Source organism: Paramormyrops kingsleyae, chromosome 10 (assembly GCF_048594095.1).
Source record: "Paramormyrops kingsleyae isolate MSU_618 chromosome 10, PKINGS_0.4, whole genome shotgun sequence".
NCBI classification, from domain to species: Eukaryota; Metazoa; Chordata; class Actinopteri; order Osteoglossiformes; family Mormyridae; genus Paramormyrops; species Paramormyrops kingsleyae.
Genome location: NC_132806.1, coordinates 22041645 through 22065310, shown reverse-complemented (window position 1 = coordinate 22065310; position 23666 = coordinate 22041645). Strand labels below are relative to the sequence as shown.

The following is a 23666-nucleotide window of genomic DNA, read 5'->3' as shown; positions in this document are numbered from 1 at the left end:
CTCACCATCTGAGTACCTTTATTAGCAAGAAAATGTTATATCTTTGATTCATCAAAGTAACCAAGCAGTTATAACAACAGAGAAAATTGAAGGATTTTTTCTGCAAGGGACATTAAATACTGCTCTCCTGGGAATGAACAGTTAACTAGTGCATCTAAAGTTAAAGGACAGCTTAGAATGTGACTCTGCCATCCCCCCACAACCAGTTAACAGGACGTCAGACATGTACTGTTACATACTCTTTCCATGTTATAAAGGAAACTTGTTTTATTTGACTTATATTTTCATTTATAGTTGTTCACTCTACTTTCCAATGCTTAACAAAAATATGAAGATCTGCAGTTTATGAAATAATGGAAAAGCAGTATAAATGTTTGACTGGAAGTGTAGCTGCTAAATGAGGAGGGGTTATATATATATCTAATGTGTAGACATTTGTTGCCTATTGGTTTCTCCTCCTCTTAATTTCTAAACCAATCCAAAGCAGCGTCTGTACTAATGACATCACACTGTCTCTTCCCCAGGCCAATCAGAAAGATCGCGTGAATCACGTACGCGGCTTAATGTGGGAGCTGATGGAGTGGCGTTCCCAGCTTCTGTCAGGCACTCTGCCAAGCGATGAATTCAAGGAGCTGAAACAGAAAGTCACCTCCAAAATCGACTATGGAAACAAGTACATAAATGCTCCAGCTTTTTCTCACTGTATCTGTCTCTCCTTATTCTCCAACCTTTCCTCCACTGTTCCTTCTTCAAGACCAAATTCATATCAGCATCTTTGGAAATATATAGCTGAAAAAGAGTCTCCCTTTGTATCACAGGAGAGCACAACAAAAACGAAATAATACTTACATATAGGAATGCACCGATCCCACTTTTTCTGTCCTGATACCGATACCTGGTCATTCATCATGGAAACTGATCATTCTTCTATGTGTAAGGCAACATCAGGTTTGCCTTAATGTTTTCCTAACTTTGTAAAACAAAATGTAACACATGTATTTATACACTAATACATTATATTGCCAAAGGTATTGGGACACCTGCCTTTCCACACACATAACATCCCGTTCTTAATATATAGGTTTTAATATGGAGTTGGCACACCCTTTGCAGCTATAACAGCTTCAACTCTTCTGTGAAGGCTGCCCACAAGGTTTAGCAGTGTGTTTATGGGAATATTTGACCCTTTGTCCACGAGAGAATTTGTGAGGTCAGGCACTGATGTTGGACAAGAAGGCCTGGCTCACAGTCTCCTTTCTGATTCATCCCAAAGGTGTTTTGTTGGGTTGAGGTCAGGGCTCTGTGCAGGCCAGTCAAGTTCCTCCACACCAGACTCGCTCATCCATGTCCTTATGGACTTTGCTTTGTGCACTGGTACAGAGTCATATTGGAACAGGAAGGGGCCGTCACCAAACTGTTCCCACAAAGTTAGGAGCATGAAATTGTCCAAAATGACTTTGAATGCTGCAGCATTAAGAGTTCCTTTCACTGGAACTAAGGGGCCAAGCCCAACCCCTGAAAAACAACCCCACACCATAATCCCCCCTCCACTAAAGGTTTACAGTTGCAGTCAGACAAGTATAGTTCTCCTGGCAACAGCTGACAGTGGAATATTTAGTAACGAGAACATTTTACAAATGGACTTATTGCATCCTATCACAGTACCATATTTGAATTCACTGAGCTCCTGAGAGTGACCGATTCTTTCACACATGTTTGTAGAAGCAGTCTGCATGCCTAGGTACTTGACTTTATACACCTGTGGCTATGGAAATGATTGGAACACCTGAATTTAATGTTTTGGAGGGGTGTCCCAATACTTTTGGCAATATAGTGTAAATATATAACAATACAGTATATTTAGCCTATATTTACAGTGGACACCGGTTATAGTGATCACATCTGTCTGGGTGAAATTGATCGCTATAAGCGGATGATCATTATAACCTTTTTTTTTTTCTTTGACTTTATGTCTCAGGCAGATTACGATCTAATTGTCATGAATTAATTTATTACATGAGTATGTGGTAATAAAGTTTGTTGTTGCGGTCTTTCTTCGCTAGCATTAGCAAACTCCATGTACTCTGCACTATTGTGTGTCTTTAGATGTTGCATCAAATTGCTTGTGTTAAATGACATGCTGTCCCTTCCTTCTCTTGACACTCTAGCAGAACAGACCTTACAGTGTGACAAAATGTCACAGCTTTGAATTTTAGGATAATGTTGCAACTAAGTGGTATCGGTTCTTGGTATCGGACAATATTTACGAGTACGAGTATGAGTATATAAGCAGAGTATCGCCCCAATACACGATGCCAGTATCGATATCGTTACATTCCTACTTACAAATATAAATGTTTGTTTCTGAGGAATTAAACAGTTTCCTTGATTCCAGGATTCTGGAATTGGACCTCGTTGTCCGGGATGAGAATGGGAATATAATAGAGCCGGACAAGGCCAACGTCATTAGCTTGTTCCACGCCCATGAAGAAGCCACTGCCAAAATCTCAGAACGCATTAAAGAGGACCAGGTGAGTTGGGCCCGGAGGAAGTCAAAGAATTTGATGTAAAAGAAATTGATGTTATGTCATAGCATCTGTTTCCCTACAAAATAAATTCCCTAGGAGATCATTCTGGATTCGGGGCTTTCAAAGGTGTTCGGACTAGCAATAAATGAACACACTAGTGGGCTCTCTCTTGATAAAATGAATGTATTGATGGGGTACAGCAGATAACTCTTCCCTGCATCGCTGAAGGCAACAAGCACTGTCTGCTTTCTATGTCTAGATTCATTATAACAGCAATGTTTCCCTCCTCCCGTAAGTCTAACGTTCAGGCAGATCATTCTGGGATATCGGCACGGATCCAGTCGTCTCCCACCCACAGTCTGTATGTGTTCGTCCGCAACTTTGTGTGCCGCATCGGGGAGGATTCTGAGCTATTCATGTCCCTGTACGATCCCAACAAGCAGGCCATCATCAGGTCAGGAGGAGTCACTGTCCGATACGTCTCTCTGTCTTTTCCCTATGTGCTGGTGGTGGATCTGGTTTTACACAGACAGCCTTAGAGTGACTTTGGTGGACAGGATCCCTGATATCTATCCCAAAGCATAGAAAATCCTTTAAATCTCGAGATAGGGGTCTGTTGTTTTACTCAACATTTCTTCCCGTTCCTGCATGTTTTGAAGCCTTACCCCTTCACAAGAATTCACATCAGCCTTCTTTCACAACCCATAAATAATAGTATTGTCATTGTACTATATGTATGTTACAGGAACATTATTTTAACACTGAACTTCTTGCTTTGTTTATCTCTTCAGTGAGAGCTATCTTGTGCGCTGGGGGAGTAAAGGATTCCCTCAGGATATTGATATGCTGAACAACTTGAAGGTGGTCTTTACTGTAAGTTATCAACAAGGGCCTGCATTCACCTAACAAACAAGTGAACTGTTCCCACTTGTTTGACAGTTACTCAGTCTTCTCTCACTGAATATGGCTTTCTTACGGTTATATGACACTGGCATCAAACTGTCCATGCCCTGTTTCACTTTATTTTACTGGCTCAAACAATATTATGGGGACTACTACCGAATGTAGATTGTTGAAGGATCGTTGAAACGCAAGCAGTGATAATATTAACAACGTATGGAGTACGGTTCCCCAATTCCGGTCCTGGAGGGCTAGTCCACAACACAGTTTGCAGATTTCCCTGCTCAGACCCACCTACTAAACCTGGTAGTTAGCCGATTATGATGAGTTTGAGCAGGGAAATCTGCAAACTGTATTATGCACTGGCCCCCCAGGACTGGAATTATGGAACCATGATGCAGAGAGCGAGAGTTCAGAGCTGAGAGACTGACATGTAAGGTGTGTTACACGCCATAGGATCTGGGGAACAAGGACCTGAACCGTGAGAAGATCTACCTGATCTGTCAGATCGTGAGAGTGGGACGCATGGACCTCAAGGAAGGCAACAAGAAGTGTACCCTAGGTCTGCGGAGGCCGTTCGGGGTGGCAGGTGCGTCCTCCTTCAGGGGTCCTCAGTTTAACAGAACTGCTTTCCTTGGCTCAGATGTATAAATAAATATTGCGTCCAGCTCTCCTTTGTGTTCCCCACTTATAAATTTTTTTCTGCCCGTGTCTGCGTCCAGTGATGGACATCACCGACATCATTAAGGGGAAGATTGAGTGCGATGAAGAGAAGCAGTACTTCATCCCCTTCCATCCGTAAGGCTGACAGTTTCTTCTTCACTCTGCGTTATTCTTCTTTCATCCCTTCTCCCTCATTTCTCCGTCTGCCTCTTCACTTTCCTGTATCACTTTCTCATTTTCACTCATTTTTTTTTTCGCCCCCCCCCTTCTCCCCTATTCTCCACCTCATCCCCGTATGCCCCTTCCCTATAATCTGTTCCTCTCACTCTTTATCACCCCCCCCCCCCATCTGCCCCCAGTCACTTCAAGGGCCTCCGTTAATTAATGAACAGGGGTAGGTAATGGGATTACCACAGTTGAGCTTCCCGTCTGTAATGCATTTCTAGCATGAAAAACGCATTTCGTTATATTTAATCAGTAGCTATTTGAACCCTGTCTCCATCTGTCTGCAGTATCATGGCGGAGAATGATTTTCTGCACTCCCTGCTCAACAAGGTGACAGCTTCACGTGGAGACAGTGGAGGTCAAGGTTGTCAGCTCTACTACGTCAATGCTAACAGCAGTTATAGAAATGTCTCTGGTTCTGAGCAGTGATATGTCTGGAGTACTGTACAAAAGTCTTAGGCAGTCTATGGCGATGATGATCTTCATTTTGGTGTAAAGCTGTAATATTGTCTGTCAAAGTGTGTCAACCTAGCCATTTCAAAACCTCTCCTAAAGTCGCCCCAGTATTTACAGCAGCCGTGTAATAGCTGGTTGTGAATGTAACAATGGCTGAGGGGCCCTGAAGAGAGGTTTTGGGAACCAAAGTGGTGTTCATCTAGCTGTCTGACAAGATATCAGTATTTGTTTGTAGAACAGAAGATTTGGATTTGGATTTGAGTCAATGTGGGACCAAGACATTTTGTAAAAGGAACTTATTATTATCATTCCTAGGAGATCTTTCCTTGTTCCACTGATCCGGACCCACACCCTGAACCCTCACCACTAAGCATTGCTCTTGCTGTCTGTCCAGGGCTTTGGGTGACCATGAAGGCCCTGGTTGGGGACATGGTGCAGATTCGGAAGGAGTACCCGCACTTGGTGGACCGCAGCACCATGGTGGCCCGAAAGCTGGGCTTCCCCGAGATCATCATGCCCGGGGACGTCCGCAACGACATCTATCTGACGCTCTGCTGCGGGGACTTCGACAAGTACAACAAGACCACGCAGAAGAACGTGGAGGTCATCATGTGGGTGTGCGACGAGGAGGGGAAGGTGGTGCCGGTGAGTGGAGGAGACGAAAAGGCCGGAGGATGGCCAGCGTCCAAACCTGAGGGGAGGAGCTAACAGAGAAAGGGGAGGGGCTTCTGGAAAACAAACCCAGTGTTAATACATAACAGAGATACGGCAGAACTGGACCAAATGGTGGGAATGAGGTCCATAGGTGATGGCTTATACTGCACTACTGGTAATGCAATACATTCTCTTGCTTTACTGGAGTTTTACCGAACAACATATTTTTATTCATCTATAGAGTTGGCTATTTCAATAGTGGATTTTGGATTAAGTACCTTGCACAAGATACTGTGGCAGTGGATCTCAGTCTCCTTCAGTAGACGACCTTTAGCTTTCCCATAAAGCATCCCTCTACCCACAGGGACCAGCACATGTGAAATGACATGTCAGGCAACTGATTTGTTTCTGCTCTCATTCCACGTTTCATATCTTTTGACAGAAGATGATGCTGTGCGGGAATGGTTGATTTATTGCATAATTTGTTTATTTATTAAGGTTTAACAGCTTTTTTTCCTCATGCATCTCATAGCAAAACACTCACCAGACCAAGGCAGGGTGAAAAAAAATCAGCTAAAACACCAATAAGGGATATTTTAAAAAAGCTTGGCTAAAAATGTTCGTCACCACCAAAAATTATATAGTAAGATGATTGAACGTCGTTCAATGGTCTCCAGGTTTGATGGGCTAGTTGAACTAGTGAAAGCTGCATGAATCCAAAGTTCTCTACAAGATTATATTGTGGAAGTGCATTCATAGATCCTTTGTCGAGGTGGGGTACAGCCTTATTCTGTGACAGATGTGTAAATCCACCCGAACACTCAGATATAGTCAGGATGCCCAAGGCAGTGTCCCTGCGTGCCATTCATATATCTTCTTTTGTCATACTGTTTCTGGGGAGCTCACTGACAGGCAGCTCAGATGGTATGAGATTCAGGACCGATGTTTGCTGGTTTAATTTTCCATGGGTGACTGCTATATTTCACACCCTGTAAACTCTATGTGGGATTAAAACCTCATCCATCAAGCGCAAAAGATGTCTCGCCTACCAGATCCTGAAGGGTTCTTCATCAACTCACCCACCCCCCCCCCCCCATCCCCAAGAAGTGAGGTGATATGGGGCAAGGCATCCGTGCCTCCGTGGGCTCTGGGTCACCCAGTTCTCTTCTTGACTCTGTCCCAGAATTCCATCTGCCTAGGAGCGGGAGACCGGCCTGTAAGCGAATATAAATCTGTCATCTACTACCAGGTGAAGCAGCCACGCTGGATGGAGACCTTCAAGGTGAGAGAGACGCGAGAGCAGGAAGTCAAGGGCACTAGAGAGCAAATCTGATTGGAGAAATAATGAATGTTGCTGGTCCAGGGTCTAGATGAAATTAAGAAGCTTGAGAGACAAGAAAGGCAGATGGAGAAGGTGTTTGGGGTTTTTCCAGAAGGATGAAAGGACATTGCAGCAGATATTACAACATCACTACCGACACTCTCAGCATCTGGTGGTATCACAGATGGATGCTGGGTAGTTTTTGAAAAGGAGCGGGTGGGTCGTCACTATAAATTAATTGAAGCATTTCAGGTTTGCTTTTGCTTAAATGGATTGTTTATTCGAGAACTAATCCATTACAAGAAAAGTGGTCATGCTGTCAATTCTCAGGCAACGTGTTCACTTCTGCCGAACAATAATTGGACGCTTGTCCTCCTGTCCTTTCCAGCTCATTTCCTCAGGTGTTGGAATCATACAAGAGTAGAATGTCAAGTGTTTGTTGTTTCTGCTTTCTGAGTTTGTCGATTGTACCACAGCTGTCCGGGCCTGTTCCTCTCGGTTAAGAACGGGGACGCGTGTGTAATAAGTCTTCCCGCCGATCAGGTGGCCGTCCCCTTGGAGGACATGCAGAGGATACACCTGCGCTTCATGTTCCGCCATCGTTCCTCCCAGGAGTGTGAGTTTCCACTGGCTTCCCCATGTCCACATGGTTGTTTTTCCTGAACATAACACAAGCCGACCCTCAGCTAGGTGGTGTGAGGTTCAGCAGGTTAGGATGCCAAAATCCCAGGTTTGGCAGAATGTTTTCACCGTTCGGCTCTCAATCAAGGCCCTTAACCCTCAATTACTCTGCTCAACCCTGCTCAAAAATGCATGTCACGTTGCACAAAAGCGTCTATTAAATGTGTGCCAAGTAGCCTGCAAACATGGTTTTATTGCTCCATAGCGAAGGACAAAAGTGAGAAGAACTTTGCCATGGCGTTCGTGCGTCTGATGAAGGGTGACGGGACAGTGCTTCAGGATGGATTTCATGACCTTGTGGTCTTCAAGGTCAACTGTTAATGTTAACATTGCTTTCTGGTAGTGGGCTAATTCAAGCCAGCCCAAAAACAGTGAAAGTGAAGGGTTAGGGTTAGCCTGGACACTGTCTCTTTACAGGGGGACAGCAAGAAAATGGAAGATGTGTCCTCGTATCTGTCTCTGCCCTCCACGCGTACGCAAGGGGAGAGTCACAAGAGCGGGACGTTGATGCGGAACCCGAGCAGCGCTGGAGCACTATCTGTCAGCTCCAGGGACAGCTTCACCATATCTACGCTGGTCTGCTCCACCAAGCTCACGCAAAATGGTGAGCGAGTCCTTACCTGTACACCTGCCACTGCTCCGGGAACCTCGCAGGTGGCGTGTGGCTCTGTGAGTTAGGGCTGCGGTCCAGAGGTCTTTGAGCAAGACCCCTAACCCATCTGCTGACCCTCATTCTCAGCTGTATGTTGCATCTGATACATGTGCATGGTGTATTTGTGTTATAGCCTCTCCAGACTCATCATGCAGGGTGTGCATTTGCGGCCACTTTTGTATATATCTGTATATATATTTGTTTATGTTTTTTTGACCGTTGTTGCTTCTATATAGTCGGGCTGCTGGGACTTTTGAAATGGAGAACATGCCCAGAGCACCTGAAGGACAACTTGCTTAAGCTCAAGGTGATTGATGGAGAAGAAGTAGTGAAGGTGAGGGTAACAGCGGGAACCCGGACCCCCCCCTCCCCCCCCCCCCCCCCCACTGTCTGCCTTCCAGAAATCTCTTCAGTTGTCTGTCAGTTTTCCTTCCCCTGTCAGCTGATCTGTGTACCTGCCCGTCTGTCGCGCTATCGATGGACAGAATGGACATCAACTGCTCGTTTGTCCTGCCACACAGACATGGCGGTCTTATGGCCATGCGTACTCGTTTAGCGTTGTCTCCATGCACATGGGCTCACTTCCTGCCTGCGATGTTTCCAGTTCCTGCAGGACACGCTGGATGCCCTCTTCAACATCATGATGGAGCACTCGCAGACAGACGACTACGACATCCTGGTGTTTGACGCCCTGGTGGGTGCCTCCTGCTCGCTCCGCTGCGTCGCGCAGCAGTGCCGCAGTCAGGGCGCGTGGTTAACGCCCATCCTGTGCTACCGACTGTCATCTGAAGGTTTTTCCGCTCCATCCGAGTCTGGGATGAGATGCTTATCTTCCGTCGTGTCATGTGTATGAATTGCCTGAGAAAATTTAATTGTCAGAGACTGCTTGACTGGTATTAAAATTAAACAAATATGTTGTACTGAGAATTTCCACTTATATTACACGTCACATTCCATGTATTCAGTTGGTTGCCTAACTGTAATGTTGTTTATGTTTTATCACGTCATGCAGAGAAGTTTCAGTAATATTTACACGACTGCCCTCACATGTATGCATTAGCATATGCTACATGTTGGTGTAATTAATTCTTCCTCTTATACATAAATGTAATGTAATTTCACTTCTCCTTCTTCTAACAGATCTACATTATAGGCCTGATTGCTGACAGGAAGTTCCAGCACTTCAACACTGTACTGGAGGCTTACATCAAGCAACACTTCAGCGCAACGCTAGCCTATAAGTATGTGTCGTTATGCATTGTAGCAATATAGACATCTGTATGTCAATCACCCATTTCATACCTCTACATGTATGGATGCGTCCGAACCAAAATTATGCACTTTCAAAATTAAACCAGCAGGTGGCAGTCAAAATGACGAAAAGACTGGCTGACAAGTACTATATTTGGCTTTATATTTCAGTAAGGATATAGAGGTTAATGGAATTATCAAGTGTCATCACAGAGTCTTATTTATAAATCTCTGTTTACATTGCTTTGGCTCTCTTGCTCTCAGTCTGCCTTTGAAAAAAAAACCATTGCAAGAGACTGTAGGTTCAGCTTAAACAAAGACCAGAAAATTTAGCGAGACAAAACAGTAGCCTATTATGTAAGTATCCCTGTGAATTTAAGGTCAGTCGTGTGGCTGATCATTATCATTTTAAAATCCACTGTATTTATATCCAAGCTCTCATAAAAAATGAGGACATCGACAGAGATTACACTGCTTACGTCCTTATCTGCCGCAGCTTTCAAATACTGCAGCCCATTAATGGTTCCGTGCCATTATTCACTAAATCAAATGGTCTGTCAAGTGCTGTTTACCTTATTCTACCATTTATGAGGGAACTTAAAAATTGTAAACAAGCTGTAGCAATTCACAAAAGGTAAAGCTGTAAACAGATTGAGTAGAAGCATCAGAAATGCATAAAAACTGTGTACAGACACTTAACGACCTAACGACCGCAAGGAACTTACGACCAGCCCACTGACCAGTGGCTGTTGTGTGCCGTACCAGAACTTTGGTCGTGGAAACGGCAGCACGGCATCTCAGAGTCAAGCATCTTGCATCACCCTTTCTCAGTCTCAGTCTCGTTCCCACAGTCGCTCAGTATTCACTACACTAGCGTTTGCAATCTCCAAGAATACATATTTCGCCTATTAATTTTACTTTTTTGTGCACCCCATGGTATAAGATGTAAAACCTATTACCAGTACAGTATGCTTGAAATATCAGTAAGGGGCGGCTCTTTACTAATCGACCAATTTGCTTAATGACTTAGTTGGAGGAACGGAACTCGGTCGTTAGGTGAGGAGAGTCTGTGTATTAAAAAAAAACAGCAATCCAGGTTAATGTGCCGCAGGTTAATTGCAGGCCTATGGGCTATGAAGCATTAAATGTTAACAGTGCATGTGTTAGCTGTGAATACACTATACATTACTACAGATTATAGGCCAAACCACCCAATAACAAACACTGGAGGCTGGACCTCTTTCCTCCAAGTGTCCCTACAGTAACGTGGAGCTTTAATCTAGCTCATTAATCTGAGGTCTCCAGGATCTATACAGCAACGCTAAATTCTGCTGAAGTGCAGATTTCCACAGAGGTACAAAATAAACCCGACGTCCTATTGACAACCCGATGCTCCTCAGAGATGCACCTTCCAGAGTCGCAAATCCTAAAGTAAATTATAGTTCGTCACCAGTAATCTTCTCTTCTGGGTGTCTGACTTGATAATTGTCCCTGTGTCACTCCTTGTTGGTGCTCAGGCTTGAACTCTTCATGTCGCCTGTCTCTCTCTCTCTCTCTCTCTCTCTCTCAGGAAGCTGATGTCGGTGCTGAAGAAGTACCTGGACGTGTCCAGCCGTGGGGAACAGTGCGAGCCGATCGTGCGCACTCTCAAGGCCCTGGAGTACATCTTTAAGTTCATCGTGCGCTCCCGCATGCTCTATTCTCAGTGAGTGCGGTCCATCCCGGGGCTGGGCGTATAGAACAATGGCTGACGATGGAACAATGAATCATGCCAAACATGTGGACCAGTGCAGCCTTTGGCTGAGAGCTGGGTCCACGGGGTCAGGGCCAGGAGACCAACCACCATGTGAGCTAGGCAACATTATGTACTAGCCTGACATTGTAATTACCTTTTCTTGAACCTGTGTAGTTCAGAAAAAGATAAGGAGGTTGTGTGACTTTGTGACTGTGTTTGTGCTTTTTTCCATGTTACTGTTTTGCATGACTCCTTGAATATCTCCACTTAAGAAACACCTTTCTCAATTTTTGTGGTAATATACATCCCTGCCATATCTGACATACCCACAAAGCCGGACTTATGCTCTGGCTAACCTGAGCTGTAGCCCAGGGCCCCAAGTTGCACGCCCCCCCCCCCCCCCCCCAAATTTTTTTGGTTATTACAGTAGCATTTTATGCTGTAGGTCGGTCCCCAACAATGACTTTAGCCCAGGGGCCTCCATCCCCCTAAATTCCGTCCTGGACACCCAATATCGAACCCAGAACCAGATTATTATGGTGCTGCTTCCTCCAATAAGCAGGAATGATTCATCCCCTCGTTAATTAAGACGGATTAACGCCCAGATGAATAGTACAGAGCTGCAGATGTTAACAATAAACACCCTCAGTGATAATGCGGAATTTGATTGAGACAGATTCTAACAGTCTGCTTTCATCCTGATCGAGATGCCCGACGTGCTATTTTCATGTTGCTGTGCTTCCAGCATTTTTGAGGAACACCCTCTTTCCAAGAAGCAGAACCTTTTAGCGAGGCAGAGCGAGCCCAGTCATATCGAGCGACTACTCCAACCATCTCTTTATCTGGCTCTTCTATATGACTCAGTTATTGAGTTTCAGATGGGCTGTGGCACAAAGGTATAATATACCTGAATAGCTAGAGAAAAAATGTTAGTGCTTAGCACGAGGCAGCAAATGATGTGGCGAATGGCCGTCTGAGGCTAAGCAAGCATAATGAACAGGCTTGGTGTGGTCTAGTAAGCAAAGGCTGCAAGAGAAACTGGGAATCAGACAACACCAGAAATGATAACATCTGGACTGTACCCGGGCTCGGGAAACACTGGACATCATAATATCTGAAGTATACTAGCAGTAAGGGCAACATTAGAGTGTACAACAATTGGAATACTAGCAATAAGGGCAACAGTAGACTGTACGGAAATTGGTATATTAGCAATAAGGGCAACATTAGAGTGTACAACAATTGGGATACTAGCAATAAGGGCAACAGTAGACTGTACGGAAATTGGTATATTAGCAATATGGGCAACATTAGAGTGTACAACAATTGGAATACTAGCAATAAGGGCAACAGTAGACTGTACGGAAATTGGTATACTAGTGATAAGGGCAACATTAGAGCAACAATTGAAGTAGGGCAAGTGTTTAAGGCTACCCCAAGAATGAGGCCCGTATTAAGAATTGGGGCTACATCAGGGATTTCAGCTAGAACTGGGATTTAAATATCAGAACTGAGCTATAGGCACTACGCAGAGTCATTAAGCCTGACATGTTGTTAGCTGCTGTCACAGTGAGATGGGGTGGTGCAGTGGGATAGGGGTTTGTGCCCAAATCTGGAAGGCTGTGAGTTCAAAACTTATGGCCAGTAAAATGATTAGCACTGCTGGGCCTTTGATCTCAATTGCTCCATGAATGCTGGCCGAGCCTGTTCTCTCTGATCCTTGCCTGTGAATCACTTTGGACAAAAGTGCTTGCTAAATACATAAATGTAAAGCCCAAATGTGGAAGAACAAAGGGAGAATAGAGGAATGTCTGACATTTTTCTTGTTCATACTCAGCTCGTCGTGTTTCGCCCTGGGAATGGCTTTCATAGGGATCTGAGTCTTTTGCATCGTAAGCCACTTGTTTCCTGCTGTTCTTCACGGTGCTTCACTTTCACGATGATGAATGCCATCCTGAGTAGCTGACTGTTTCAAAGGCCCGGATTTCCGTCAAGGCACAAGTCGTCACCTGTACCACTCTCTCCCGTAGACTCTACGAAGGCAAAGAGCAGACGGAGTTTGAAGTTTCCCTCAGACATCTCTTTGAGTCCATCAACCATCTGATGAAGAGCGACTACCCTACCTCTCTCCTACTGCAGGTCGGTATAAACACCTACACACATTCCAATGAAGATGACGCCTACACTCACTGAGCGCACAGAAACACCGGACCCCTCCCAGTTACTGTGCCAGACGACGAACATCTACCACTTTCCTCTGGAAAAGGAGTAAAAGCGAGCCGCACTCAAGCGATTGGCCCGGATCGGGGAGCAGGTGTGCCTCGAATGCATCATTTGGAGATGGTGCTTCTTAATGAGCGTAGGAGTCGGTGTGGATGCCGGCTCGTTAATACGCCGATCTGTCAGAGGGGCACCCGCGGGATTAGGGAGAACAATGAGCACAGTAATCTCTGGGTATGTGTGGAGAGCCCCGGAAGCGGCACACGAAGGAAGGCCGCCGCGGCGCTGTAAGCGGAGCCGTGTAATCCCCTGATCTCTGAGGCAGCCTGCCTGCGCGGCTCAGTCCCCCACTCTGCCGGCTGCACTTGTGACCTGTCTGCGCACTGAGATGGTGTTCTGTGCTTAGTATCTGTGATAGAAAATGTGAAGCTGGCCAAGTGCAGGCTGCAGTTCCCTAAAGGACCCATAGATAGATAGATAGATAGATAGATAGATAGATGGATGGATGGATGGATGGATAGAGACAGACAGTTGAGTATGAAGACTCAAAGTCAAGTAGTACTTAATTGGCTGGCTGAAACAAAATCTTGGTCTGGATTTCTACTTTTGGGATCTGAACTATCCACCTCTGATACCAAGCAAATTGCAGGTTTAGAGTGCCACAATACACACATTTACACATTAATGATAGAGTGCCATTAATGTGTGCCGTGACACGTTACTCCAATGATCATCATCAAAATGCCACAGTGGCCCTTCTGTTGCTTTGTACTACAACGGGATAACCTTCATTCGCATCTCACAGCTATGAGTCTTGGCTGCCCAAGAGCCTGTCGGCGGTTCGTGGTTTTTCCCTCCACAGATCACTCTCAGTCGGTACACACCATGGCTCACTGTGAGCTCCCCGCAAGCCGAGCCATTTTGGAGATGCTTTCATGATAATGATTTGGCAGAGGTGGCAATTTCAGGTCAAGAAATAAAAATCCAGACCATGATTTACTTTCAACCAATCAGTTGAGCATAAAGAGTCACAGTCACAGAGTACTCAACTGGTTGGTTGAAAGTAAATCATGGTCTGGATTTTTACTTTCTGGACCTGACATTGTCACCTCTGTGATTTGGCGCTTGTCAGACTCAGACTTTATGTTGACTATGAGTATGGAATGTTAGCTCACAGTCTAGACAATGACAAGCATTGTTTTTACGAGATAGTCAACATTATTTGTATCACATGGGGGTGGTCATAGTGTTTTTTTTTCATCAGTATGTACTGGGACTGTACAGAGAGCTGGAGTCTGTCTCTAAAGCTGGAAGTTGTGTTCAGAAGACAGCCATTTTGGAGGGGAATCTAAGTGGAACGAATTGGCGCAGTTTTCCGCTTGGTATCCTGTCCAGCTGAAGGATGAACTTGTTGTCTGGTACAGTTCTGTTCCAGTGCAGCTCCAGTTTCTGTTTGCTGTCTGGTCCAAGCCTGTGCATTGGTCACAGTCCTGTTAACATCTGCCTTCTGTCTTGTTGGTAGATGTGAGGAAAAACCTGCGTTTCATATTTTACGCTCAGCATGCATGGGCGGCTTGGGATGCAGACATTATTACTGGCTTCTGAAAGCTTGAATTCTGTATAACAGCAGCTGGGTTAGAGCTGTTTCTACCCGTCTGTCCAGGTGGCGGCTCTCAAGTACGTGCCCAGTGTCCTGCACGACGTGGAGATGGTGTTCGATGCCAAACTGCTTAGGTGAGCATTTCCGTCATTCAGGTAGGGAGGTAAAGTTCCTATTTGCATGAATTCACCCATGTACCTCAGACTACACTTCTAGCAATAAAAATTTTATATCTGTGAATAAGGATATGCTGCAGTGCTGATAAAAACCGAATCCTCCAGTCAGTCTTACATAGCCCATTCCTCGGTCTAGCATCTCATTATTTTGATATTACTGGATTGTGTTATCAGATCCCATCTCATAGGATCTTTCCAGCGAACTGAATGTCAGAGACATTTTCAAACCTCCCAGAAACGACTTGGTGAATTTCTTGTCAGGATCTTGTACAGAGCCTCCCCTCGGCCGGTATCTACACATCGTCGAGTCAGATAACGACGCTCGCACCAAACGGCCGCACCATTAATGAGCGCGTGTCGAGATGCTACATTTCAGGCACGGCTGTGAAACAGACACTGCCTTTTTTCCACATCTGACACAGTGCCGAGTGCTTTTCGTGGTGGCCTTTGAAGCTTCCTGTGACTGGAACATCCTCTTTGGGTGTCATGCTAGGCAAGCAGTGGAATTCACGATAATGCCCCCCTTGCCTTTATACTAGCACATCAGACGTATCTCTTCACCCCAGCTTCAGTGGGCCCTAGTCATGATACACAGGCTGCATTAATAGCAGATTAACTCCAAGTGCAGGATCAGCGTTCAGGACCAGCTCTTAACCATGACTAGCTGTAGCTTAATGATTCCGCTCACAAAGGAATTGGTCTCTTGGCCATAATGTTTCTTCAGGCTAAAACACAGCCTGCAAAAAGACAGTGTTTATTTGTAATACAAAGCCAGCAAAGAACAGATTGTGGGATTCTTTGTCCTTGTGAAATGGGGTCACGAGCTGAGGCCGCAGAGCACAGTGAGCTTGCACATTTGTTTGTGAGCCAGCCTCACCTCTTACTTACCGAGCACGATCAATCTTACCTGTATCCCGTCATTTTCTATAACTTCCCATTAGGGTCACGTAAAACTGGAACCTATCCCGGGAGATCTCGAGCAAGAAGCAGGTTACGATGTGAAAAGGGGGGCCGGCCCCTCAGGGCTGCAAAGCACACGTTTACCAACATGTTTGTGCACCAAGGCTAACTGAGAATCTCCAGTTTCCTGGTTTGGCTTTGGGTTGCAGGAGGAACTTGGCGCAACCAGAGAAATGCCATGGAAGCGGGGGGGAGGGGAGGGGGGGAAATGTGCAGAATCGGCACAAACAGGACCGTTTCCAAATTTATACCTCCAACCCTGAAGCATTATCTTGAAAATGTTAAGTGCTGAGCTCGACCAACTGCACATCTTTGTGTGCTACTCCTTAAAAATATTATATATGACCATGCCATGGACTTCTCAAGGCTGGGTATATGTGTGATCCAAGGACGCAAATCCAGCTCCTCTTCCTGATGGTTTAGACTGCATTTTAATTGCCATCCGATTTGCGGCTGAAACTCCAGGTGAGCTGACCCAATATGATCGCTTCAATAACACAAATAAGGTCTCAGCTGAAGCCAAACCGTCATGCTCTGCTGCTGGAAGCTCGCAGTGTAAATAATACATATAATTAGCCGCTATTTGCTCCATTTAGGCTAAGGTAATGAGCTGGAATGAAACAGGATTGCGTGCCCATGTCAGTTTGTGAAGGCTATCCACATTCGCATCTATAATTACCTACCTTGTGAGGTGGTGTGTAGCTCATTAGGTTAGGATTAGGTGTGATTGCGGGGTTGCGGGTTCGAATCCTGTGGCTGGTAGTCTGATGCTGCCGTTGGGCCTTTGAGCATGCCCCTTGACCCCAACTCCTTGCTGATGCTGTACTGTGCGGTGGTTCCCCCCCCCCCCAAACTCTCATCTGTCTGCCTCATGGTGAGAAGGAGAACATGAGCTCATGCATGGTGCCTGAATGGGGATACCTTCTTCTTGGGAACTAATTTAAAAAAAATCACTGTTCTGCTGTGTAAAAGACTGCATTTCTAAACAATACGGGGCTCTACGTGTGACAGGCACACACGTGTGAGTTTGGCATGAACAGCGATGGTGCGCTGAACTGCGGCGAGTGTTGCACCGCGTTCTCCGGAGTGCTCATTGATCTTCAAAGGAATTATTGCAAGTGATGTTTTATGCTGCTTTTTTTCATCCTGGGAGCACAAGTAGTTCACATATATAACCTGGGGGCATTTCTATATGAGAGAAGCTAGTTAATCCCCCCTCACACACACACACACACACACACACACACACACACACACACACACATACACCCTGTTTTCAGAGACCCACAGAGGATTCTGGGAAATGCCATGCAGCGAGCTCTGCTGAGTACTGCAGAAGCCTGCAGATCTGAAGTGGCCAATAGCGGATTGGCCTACACTAGGTAATGTGAGCAGGTAGCCTGTGGCATTTTTACCCAGAGATCCATGTTCTGAGGTGTGTACATGGAATGGGCCACAAGGGCTGATTGTCTCCCAGAGTGCCTCTTCCTGTCACTCACCAATGCAGAACATATCATTGGCTAATGATAAAGTTGACTCATGCTCAAACCACTGATAGTGAGTAACTGTTCATAAGGAGAGGCTATAGGGCAGGATGTGAGGAGCCAAGCCAGGGGGTAGGAGAATGGAGAGCAGGCAGCCTCAATAGATGCTCAATCATGGGAGATGCACGTTGTAATGAAAAAAAGATTTGTTCAGAGAGATAAGCAGATGATAGAGGAGGTGGGTCCAAGCAACTATAAGAGGCAGGACTAACCAATCAGATGTCTTGGTCCCACTTCCTCTAGTTGTTTGGACCCACCTCCTCTACAATGTGATTGGTTGTCTCTCTGATCCAATCATTTTTATTCTGCCCTCAGAACATTTTTGTGTAAGTAAAGCAAAAAGGCAGCCCTCTGTATGAATTATAATACCCCCTAAAATGCCCATGTGCACCTGTCTCACCCACACTCTCCCCAAGACACACTTCCTTGACATCAGAAGATTACCTTAATTGGCCTGAAAAACCCTGATATTGACTGAGTAGTGAGACCGAGAGGGCGGCTTAGCACAGTGTGACTAAAAGACAGGAAAGAATCTGCAAATGCCTACTGGTGCTAACAAACCAGCATTACTGTATATGTGCTGAAACTGCAGCATCACAGAGACAGCAGGGAGCTGGGAGGGAGCAAAAATGTGGACTGTCTGTGAGTCCCTGGGGCTCAAACTGGGAAACGCTGCTTTAAACAGTTTTAAATCCCATCTTAATAATAAAAAAACATAAGTTCTTTGATGTTACTGAAGACTGTTGGGCTTCAGCAGGCCACCCCAGAGACACATTTCTTAGTCTTATTTCATTTATTGAAGTATGGTGTTAATAAAAGGGTTTTATCTGAATATATGTCAGAGAACATAAGCTGATGCATGATGCCTGAATAGGGATTAGGGAAGGGCTGCTTCTCACCCAGGAGTTCAGTGTCAGAACCCTGCATGAACCCTGCATACTATTAACCTCCAGTTAAGCCCTTATCCTTTATTTCTGAAGCATTTTGTACAATTTGTCATTTATAGGCAGTCCCCAGTTTAAGAACGTCCAACTTACGGACAACTCATATTTATAAAACAGACTACCGTAAAACCTATTATACTGAAATTCAGGTTAAATACAATGGTTTGTAATAACGAACGCACGCACAACTTTGGATCTTGTTCGTAACCTGGGGACCGCCTCTCAGTGATTCCCTGCTTTCCTTCACCACCACAAGCAATTTGAATACGATGCCCTTTTCTATGATAGACTTGATGATTCTGATTTCTCCTTCACCCCCCCCCCCCCCCTGCCCCCCGCAGTCAGCTCCTGTATGACTTCTACACCTGCATTCCTCCAGACAAGTTACAGAAGCAGAAAGTGACCTCAATGACAGAGATCGTGGGCAGCAAACTTTTCCGGAAACAAGGTAAGGATTCAGGGTTTAATTTAAAAAAAAAAATATATTTAAAAATATATTTTATATATTTTTTTATTCAAAACTACCGTGCTTCTCTTCATACATTAAAACCCAATGTGTAAAGTAGCATTTGACTTGACTAGTGGACAAAATTAGCATTAAAATAGCATTATGTGAGTCCAACAAGGAGGGTAATATTTCAGAGATTAAGTTAAAATGAATACTTTACCAGCACAGCTACCTCATTTGATTAATAAACAGCCTCTGGTCTCCACTTTCCATGATAAAATTTGATAAAAAAAAAATAAAAGACAACTGACATTTCAGCAGGGTGAATCGAAGCATTTCGGAGGCGACTGCATACAGGAGAAATAATAATGGATTAGGTTTGTCCTTCTGGAAAGAAGGGCCGGGTTTCCAGGATCTTATGGACGCTGTTACTGAACGGCGACCCATTCATCAAACCCGCATCTCCAGCGCCACCTGCGGATGCTGCAGGACTCAGAAACAGGGCTCAGTAATTGGCCAGGGCTCTGTTTGAGACGACAGCATGTCTGGCCTGGCGACAGCATGATTAGTCTTCGGCGCGGCGCATTAATAAAACACTTAACTGCCGCTGTCACTCAGCCCGGATCCCTCTCAGACGACAGCGAAGCACCGCGCTCCAGGTCCGTCCCACCCAGAGCGCTGGCACACACTCGTATTTCAATCTCATAAGTTCCTCTATATGATTTGCGCTGTTTGGCACAGCATAATTTACATTTTTAACTTGTCTGTGAAGCAGCTTTACAACAGACTTTCCATCCACTTGTACGAGAGATCTGTGGTGGTGCAGCAGTGATGCAGCAGACTTGTAGAGGTGCCAGTGTTTGGAAAGGGGGCGTTTTGGTACGTTTTGCCTGGTGGGTGGGGGAGGGGGTCCGCCTTGGTAAATTTTCCCAAATGAGAAAGGGGTGGGGGCTTGGAAGATTTTGAGTGATCATTAAAAATGGGGACTTAAGCCACTTGAGGCATGAATATAGGGGGTATTCCTGCAGTGCAGGCCTAGTAAAATCCTTTGCACATTGTCCACATCAGAGAAGCTAGCATATCCTAACGGGTAATGCTGTTGTCTCAGGTTGTGACCGTTCCAGGTTTCAATCTGCCCCCAGAGTGGCGTTTGCATGATGTCCCAGTCTTCCTGTGAATTCTCTACAGGCCACATTGCTTTTCGTCCCACAGGCCAAACTCTTGCAGTTTGGGGGAATAGTGGTTATCCTTATTGTACCTCTGTGACGATTGCCTTTCCATCCAGGTTGTATGCATGGATGGATGCAATTCGATATCTTTATTTTTCCGGCAGGCAATCGCAGCTCTTCGCACCCTTTTTCCTTTATGAATACTTTATTTTTACTTCAGTGGTTTTGGAGAAAGGCATCAGTATTAATAGAACATATGATTAACTAATAATAGGACAAATTAGGCTCGGCAAATGGATCGGAACAAATCCGGCATATGAACTACCCTCCATAGACACCTGCTGCAAGTAAGTGCCAAGCGAGAACAGACTTACGAATTTATTAACGTGTGATCTTGGTTGGCTCGTAGTTATGACATCATCTCACAGAGAGCAGTGCATGCAAATGTGCCGTGTGAGCTGGAGAAAGCGGATGCATCATTTTAGACACCACTTACATGGGAACAGTCTGCTCAGCTCGGGATCCTTGATTAATTATATGCCATGACATTGGGATTAAAATGGTGCCACATACAAAAAACACCCACATTCTCATATAAGAAATAAATGCTACCAAAAGCTGCCATCCTGGATTCTTTTCAGCCAGACAGCCCTCCTTGCTATGGCTCGGTTGGGTAAGCGCGTGTGTTTTTCCGGATGCTCGTTAAAACACTGCAATCTGCAGAGCAAATACTCAGGGTACAAGGCTTGTTCTTGACTGGGAGATGAACAGGAGAACAACAGGCCTCCTCTCGCAGCGGCACAGTGGTGAGCTCTTGTTCCCTTTTTGGAACATCGCTTGCGCCCACTTAACAAGGATCAACATTCTCTCTCATTTCCCTTCTGCGTCTCTGAGTTCTTCCTGTGCTGTGCCCCTAGCATTTTCCACTGCATCACTTTTTGAATTTACAGGGAGCTCTTTGCTGGGCTGCGTCAAGTTCTGCCACACTGTGATTGACTGTGCAGTACTGTGTCATACAGTGTTTCATGGATACATCGTGCCATTATTATGCGTTGTGCTGTGTTTCACCACGTTGTACTGTGTTTCACTGTGCTATATTGTGTTGTACTGTGTTTCACTGTGTTATATTGTGTTGTGCTGTATTTCACTGTTTTGTGTTGTGCTGTATTTCACTGTGTTGTGTTGTGCTATATTTCACTGTGTTGTACTGTGTTTCACTGTGTCGTCCACCGTACTTGATGGCTTTGTTGCACCGGGTACCTGATTATTTTGCTCTACCGTACATTTTATTCCTCCAATCAATTTCTTGGTAAAGGATCCTTTTAATCCAGTGGTGGTTTAAATCACCTGATAGAGATCAACTGCAAGATAAAATTCTTGCCCCTGAATATACAAGACAAATTTACATTTATTTGGGCAATATATCGCGTGGCTTTCCTTAATGTCAGTATGCTCTATATTTGACTTTGACCCTGAATCAGTAGCACAGCAATTTACATATTAATTCCAAATTCTTTCGCTGCACTAAGCTGTCATGGCTGGGACACGGGGTGCTGTTGCAGTTCGTTGATGCTCTTCCTGACCATGGAGTCATGTGCCGTGGCTTTTGGCTGTGCTTTTGGTGGCCCTTGCTGTTCTGTGCTGTGCGTGTCTGGTTCAAAATATCCGCATCAAGCAGCAGTGGGCCGTCATAGGGCCGTGCCGGATTTCACCTCTATTAATTCCTTATGGCTGTTACTAGGGCAGGATGTGAATTCCTTTGTCCTCTGGCTATATTTCAGGTGCTAACAGAATGCTAACCCAAAAACCTGCAGACACTGTGGCCGTACATACATACATACTGTGGCATGACTTACTTTTTTTTGAAGGATACCTTATACGTAATAACTGATGAAGATGATATGTATATACATCCTCTCGCCAGGTTACGATGGGGTTACATTGCAATAAACATCGTAAAGTGAAAATATCGTAAGACAAAGATGCATTTTAATACAGTACATCTAACCTAACAAACATCATAGCCTAGCCTACCTTAAATATGCTTAAAACACTTACATGAGCCTACAGCTGGGCAAAATCATGAGCACAAAGCCTATTTTATATGGAATATCTCATGTAATTTATTGAATAATGTATTCAAAGTGAAAAACATTTACCCATTGTAAAGTCAAAATATTGTAACACAGGCCATTGTATCCCAGGAAGTGTCTGTATATATTTTACTTTTCCTGATATTGTTTTATAGCTCAGTAATCGATTATATAAATCATACATTTGGAAGTTAGCCTGAGTGCTGAATGTACCGCTCACTGTTCCTGCATGACCCCCCGCTGTGGTCCGCAGAATGCAGAGACATCCTCCTACCCATGATGCTCCGAGAACTGAACGCAACCCTGATGAGCAGGATGCAGGAGCAAGTCAAGGAGGGAGACGGGCGGCACAACAGCGTGGAGCTGCTCAGCAACATCCTGGAGGTGCTGAGCAGGACGGACGTGGTAAGTTAGGGGGGCACCTCCCTGTGGGGGGGTTTGCCCAGCGTGGCAGCAAGGATGCGCTGTGGCGAGGGGGCAAACTCACCCAGTGATGAAATAGTGAAATATTATACTAAATTATACTAAAATTCAAACCCCTGGCCATAGTCGAAGAATACTACAGTACCCACCATGGAGCTATACAATCAAAGACTACACAGAGTATTACTTAACAGAAATACTGTCCATGCTAGCATTAATCTCAAGTGTAACAGTGATACGAGCTCTGTGTTTAGCCACTGGGCTTAGCCTGTCCGCTATCGTAAACTTCTATAGCCTATAATCCTAAGCGAAGGACGGCTTGCGAAGTACATTATTCACTTGGTACAGAAAAACGGGGTTCAATCCTAGTAATACAGGATAATATTCTGGACCGCAATGAGAGAACCAATGAAGTATAAGAAAAAGAGGTCGCACTTTGCTCCAATATGATTTTATTAGAAATCCTCACCCACCACAGACGCGTTTCGGTGTATGACCATGTCTGCACATAGTGGCACGCTGAGGCAGGCATTACGCCAAAGAGCGTCTGTCTGGGGTGAAGATTTCTAATAAAATCATCCTGAAGCAAAGTCCGACCTCTTTTTTTTAAAAAAACATTGTCAACTTAACATCTGCAGCAGAACACAAAAGCCATGTTACTAATGCATCCCACCAGGGAGGACTAGCAATGCTGAGAAGTGGCTCCAATATGATATTTTGCCACTGGGGGGAGGGGCAGGGATTAGCAAGATAGCATGTCAGGGCTCACTTAGAGCACCCACATGACAACCCATTCAGCCGTTTCTCTTATCGGAGACTTGATCCCGGGTATCCAATTAGATTCACTGGTCTAACGTTTATGTCGGGCTAAATCTTGATCTACTGTTAAATGAATAGGAAATTGGCTTGTCTCACTGGTTCCGCTGATAAAGTAATACAACTAGCTGTTAGCTCAAGGCACCTCATGCCCTAATGGTATGACGAATGTGGGACATGCTAAGTAAGAGAAAAATCTATAGGCAG

General features: G+C 45.0%; 1 protein-coding gene across 1 annotated transcript in view; it reads left to right on the top strand.

Moving 5' to 3' along the window:
* LOC111859859 (dedicator of cytokinesis protein 2) overlaps positions 1-23666 on the top strand; it is a 70123-nt gene that overhangs the window by 6014 nt on the left and 40443 nt on the right. Inside the window, exons 6-25 of the mRNA XM_072717516.1 lie at positions 525-673; positions 2396-2531; positions 2825-2982; positions 3320-3401; positions 3885-4017; positions 4151-4226; positions 4604-4680; positions 5167-5417; positions 6610-6708; positions 7291-7363; positions 7634-7737; positions 7846-8032; positions 8317-8414; positions 8685-8774; positions 9221-9321; positions 10902-11036; positions 13097-13205; positions 14950-15020; positions 18852-18958; positions 22474-22625. Coding sequence (XP_072573617.1) covers positions 525-673; positions 2396-2531; positions 2825-2982; positions 3320-3401; positions 3885-4017; positions 4151-4226; positions 4604-4680; positions 5167-5417; positions 6610-6708; positions 7291-7363; positions 7634-7737; positions 7846-8032; positions 8317-8414; positions 8685-8774; positions 9221-9321; positions 10902-11036; positions 13097-13205; positions 14950-15020; positions 18852-18958; positions 22474-22625 — 2388 coding nt within the window. The remainder of the gene's footprint in view (positions 1-524; positions 674-2395; positions 2532-2824; positions 2983-3319; positions 3402-3884; positions 4018-4150; positions 4227-4603; positions 4681-5166; positions 5418-6609; positions 6709-7290; positions 7364-7633; positions 7738-7845; positions 8033-8316; positions 8415-8684; positions 8775-9220; positions 9322-10901; positions 11037-13096; positions 13206-14949; positions 15021-18851; positions 18959-22473; positions 22626-23666) is intronic.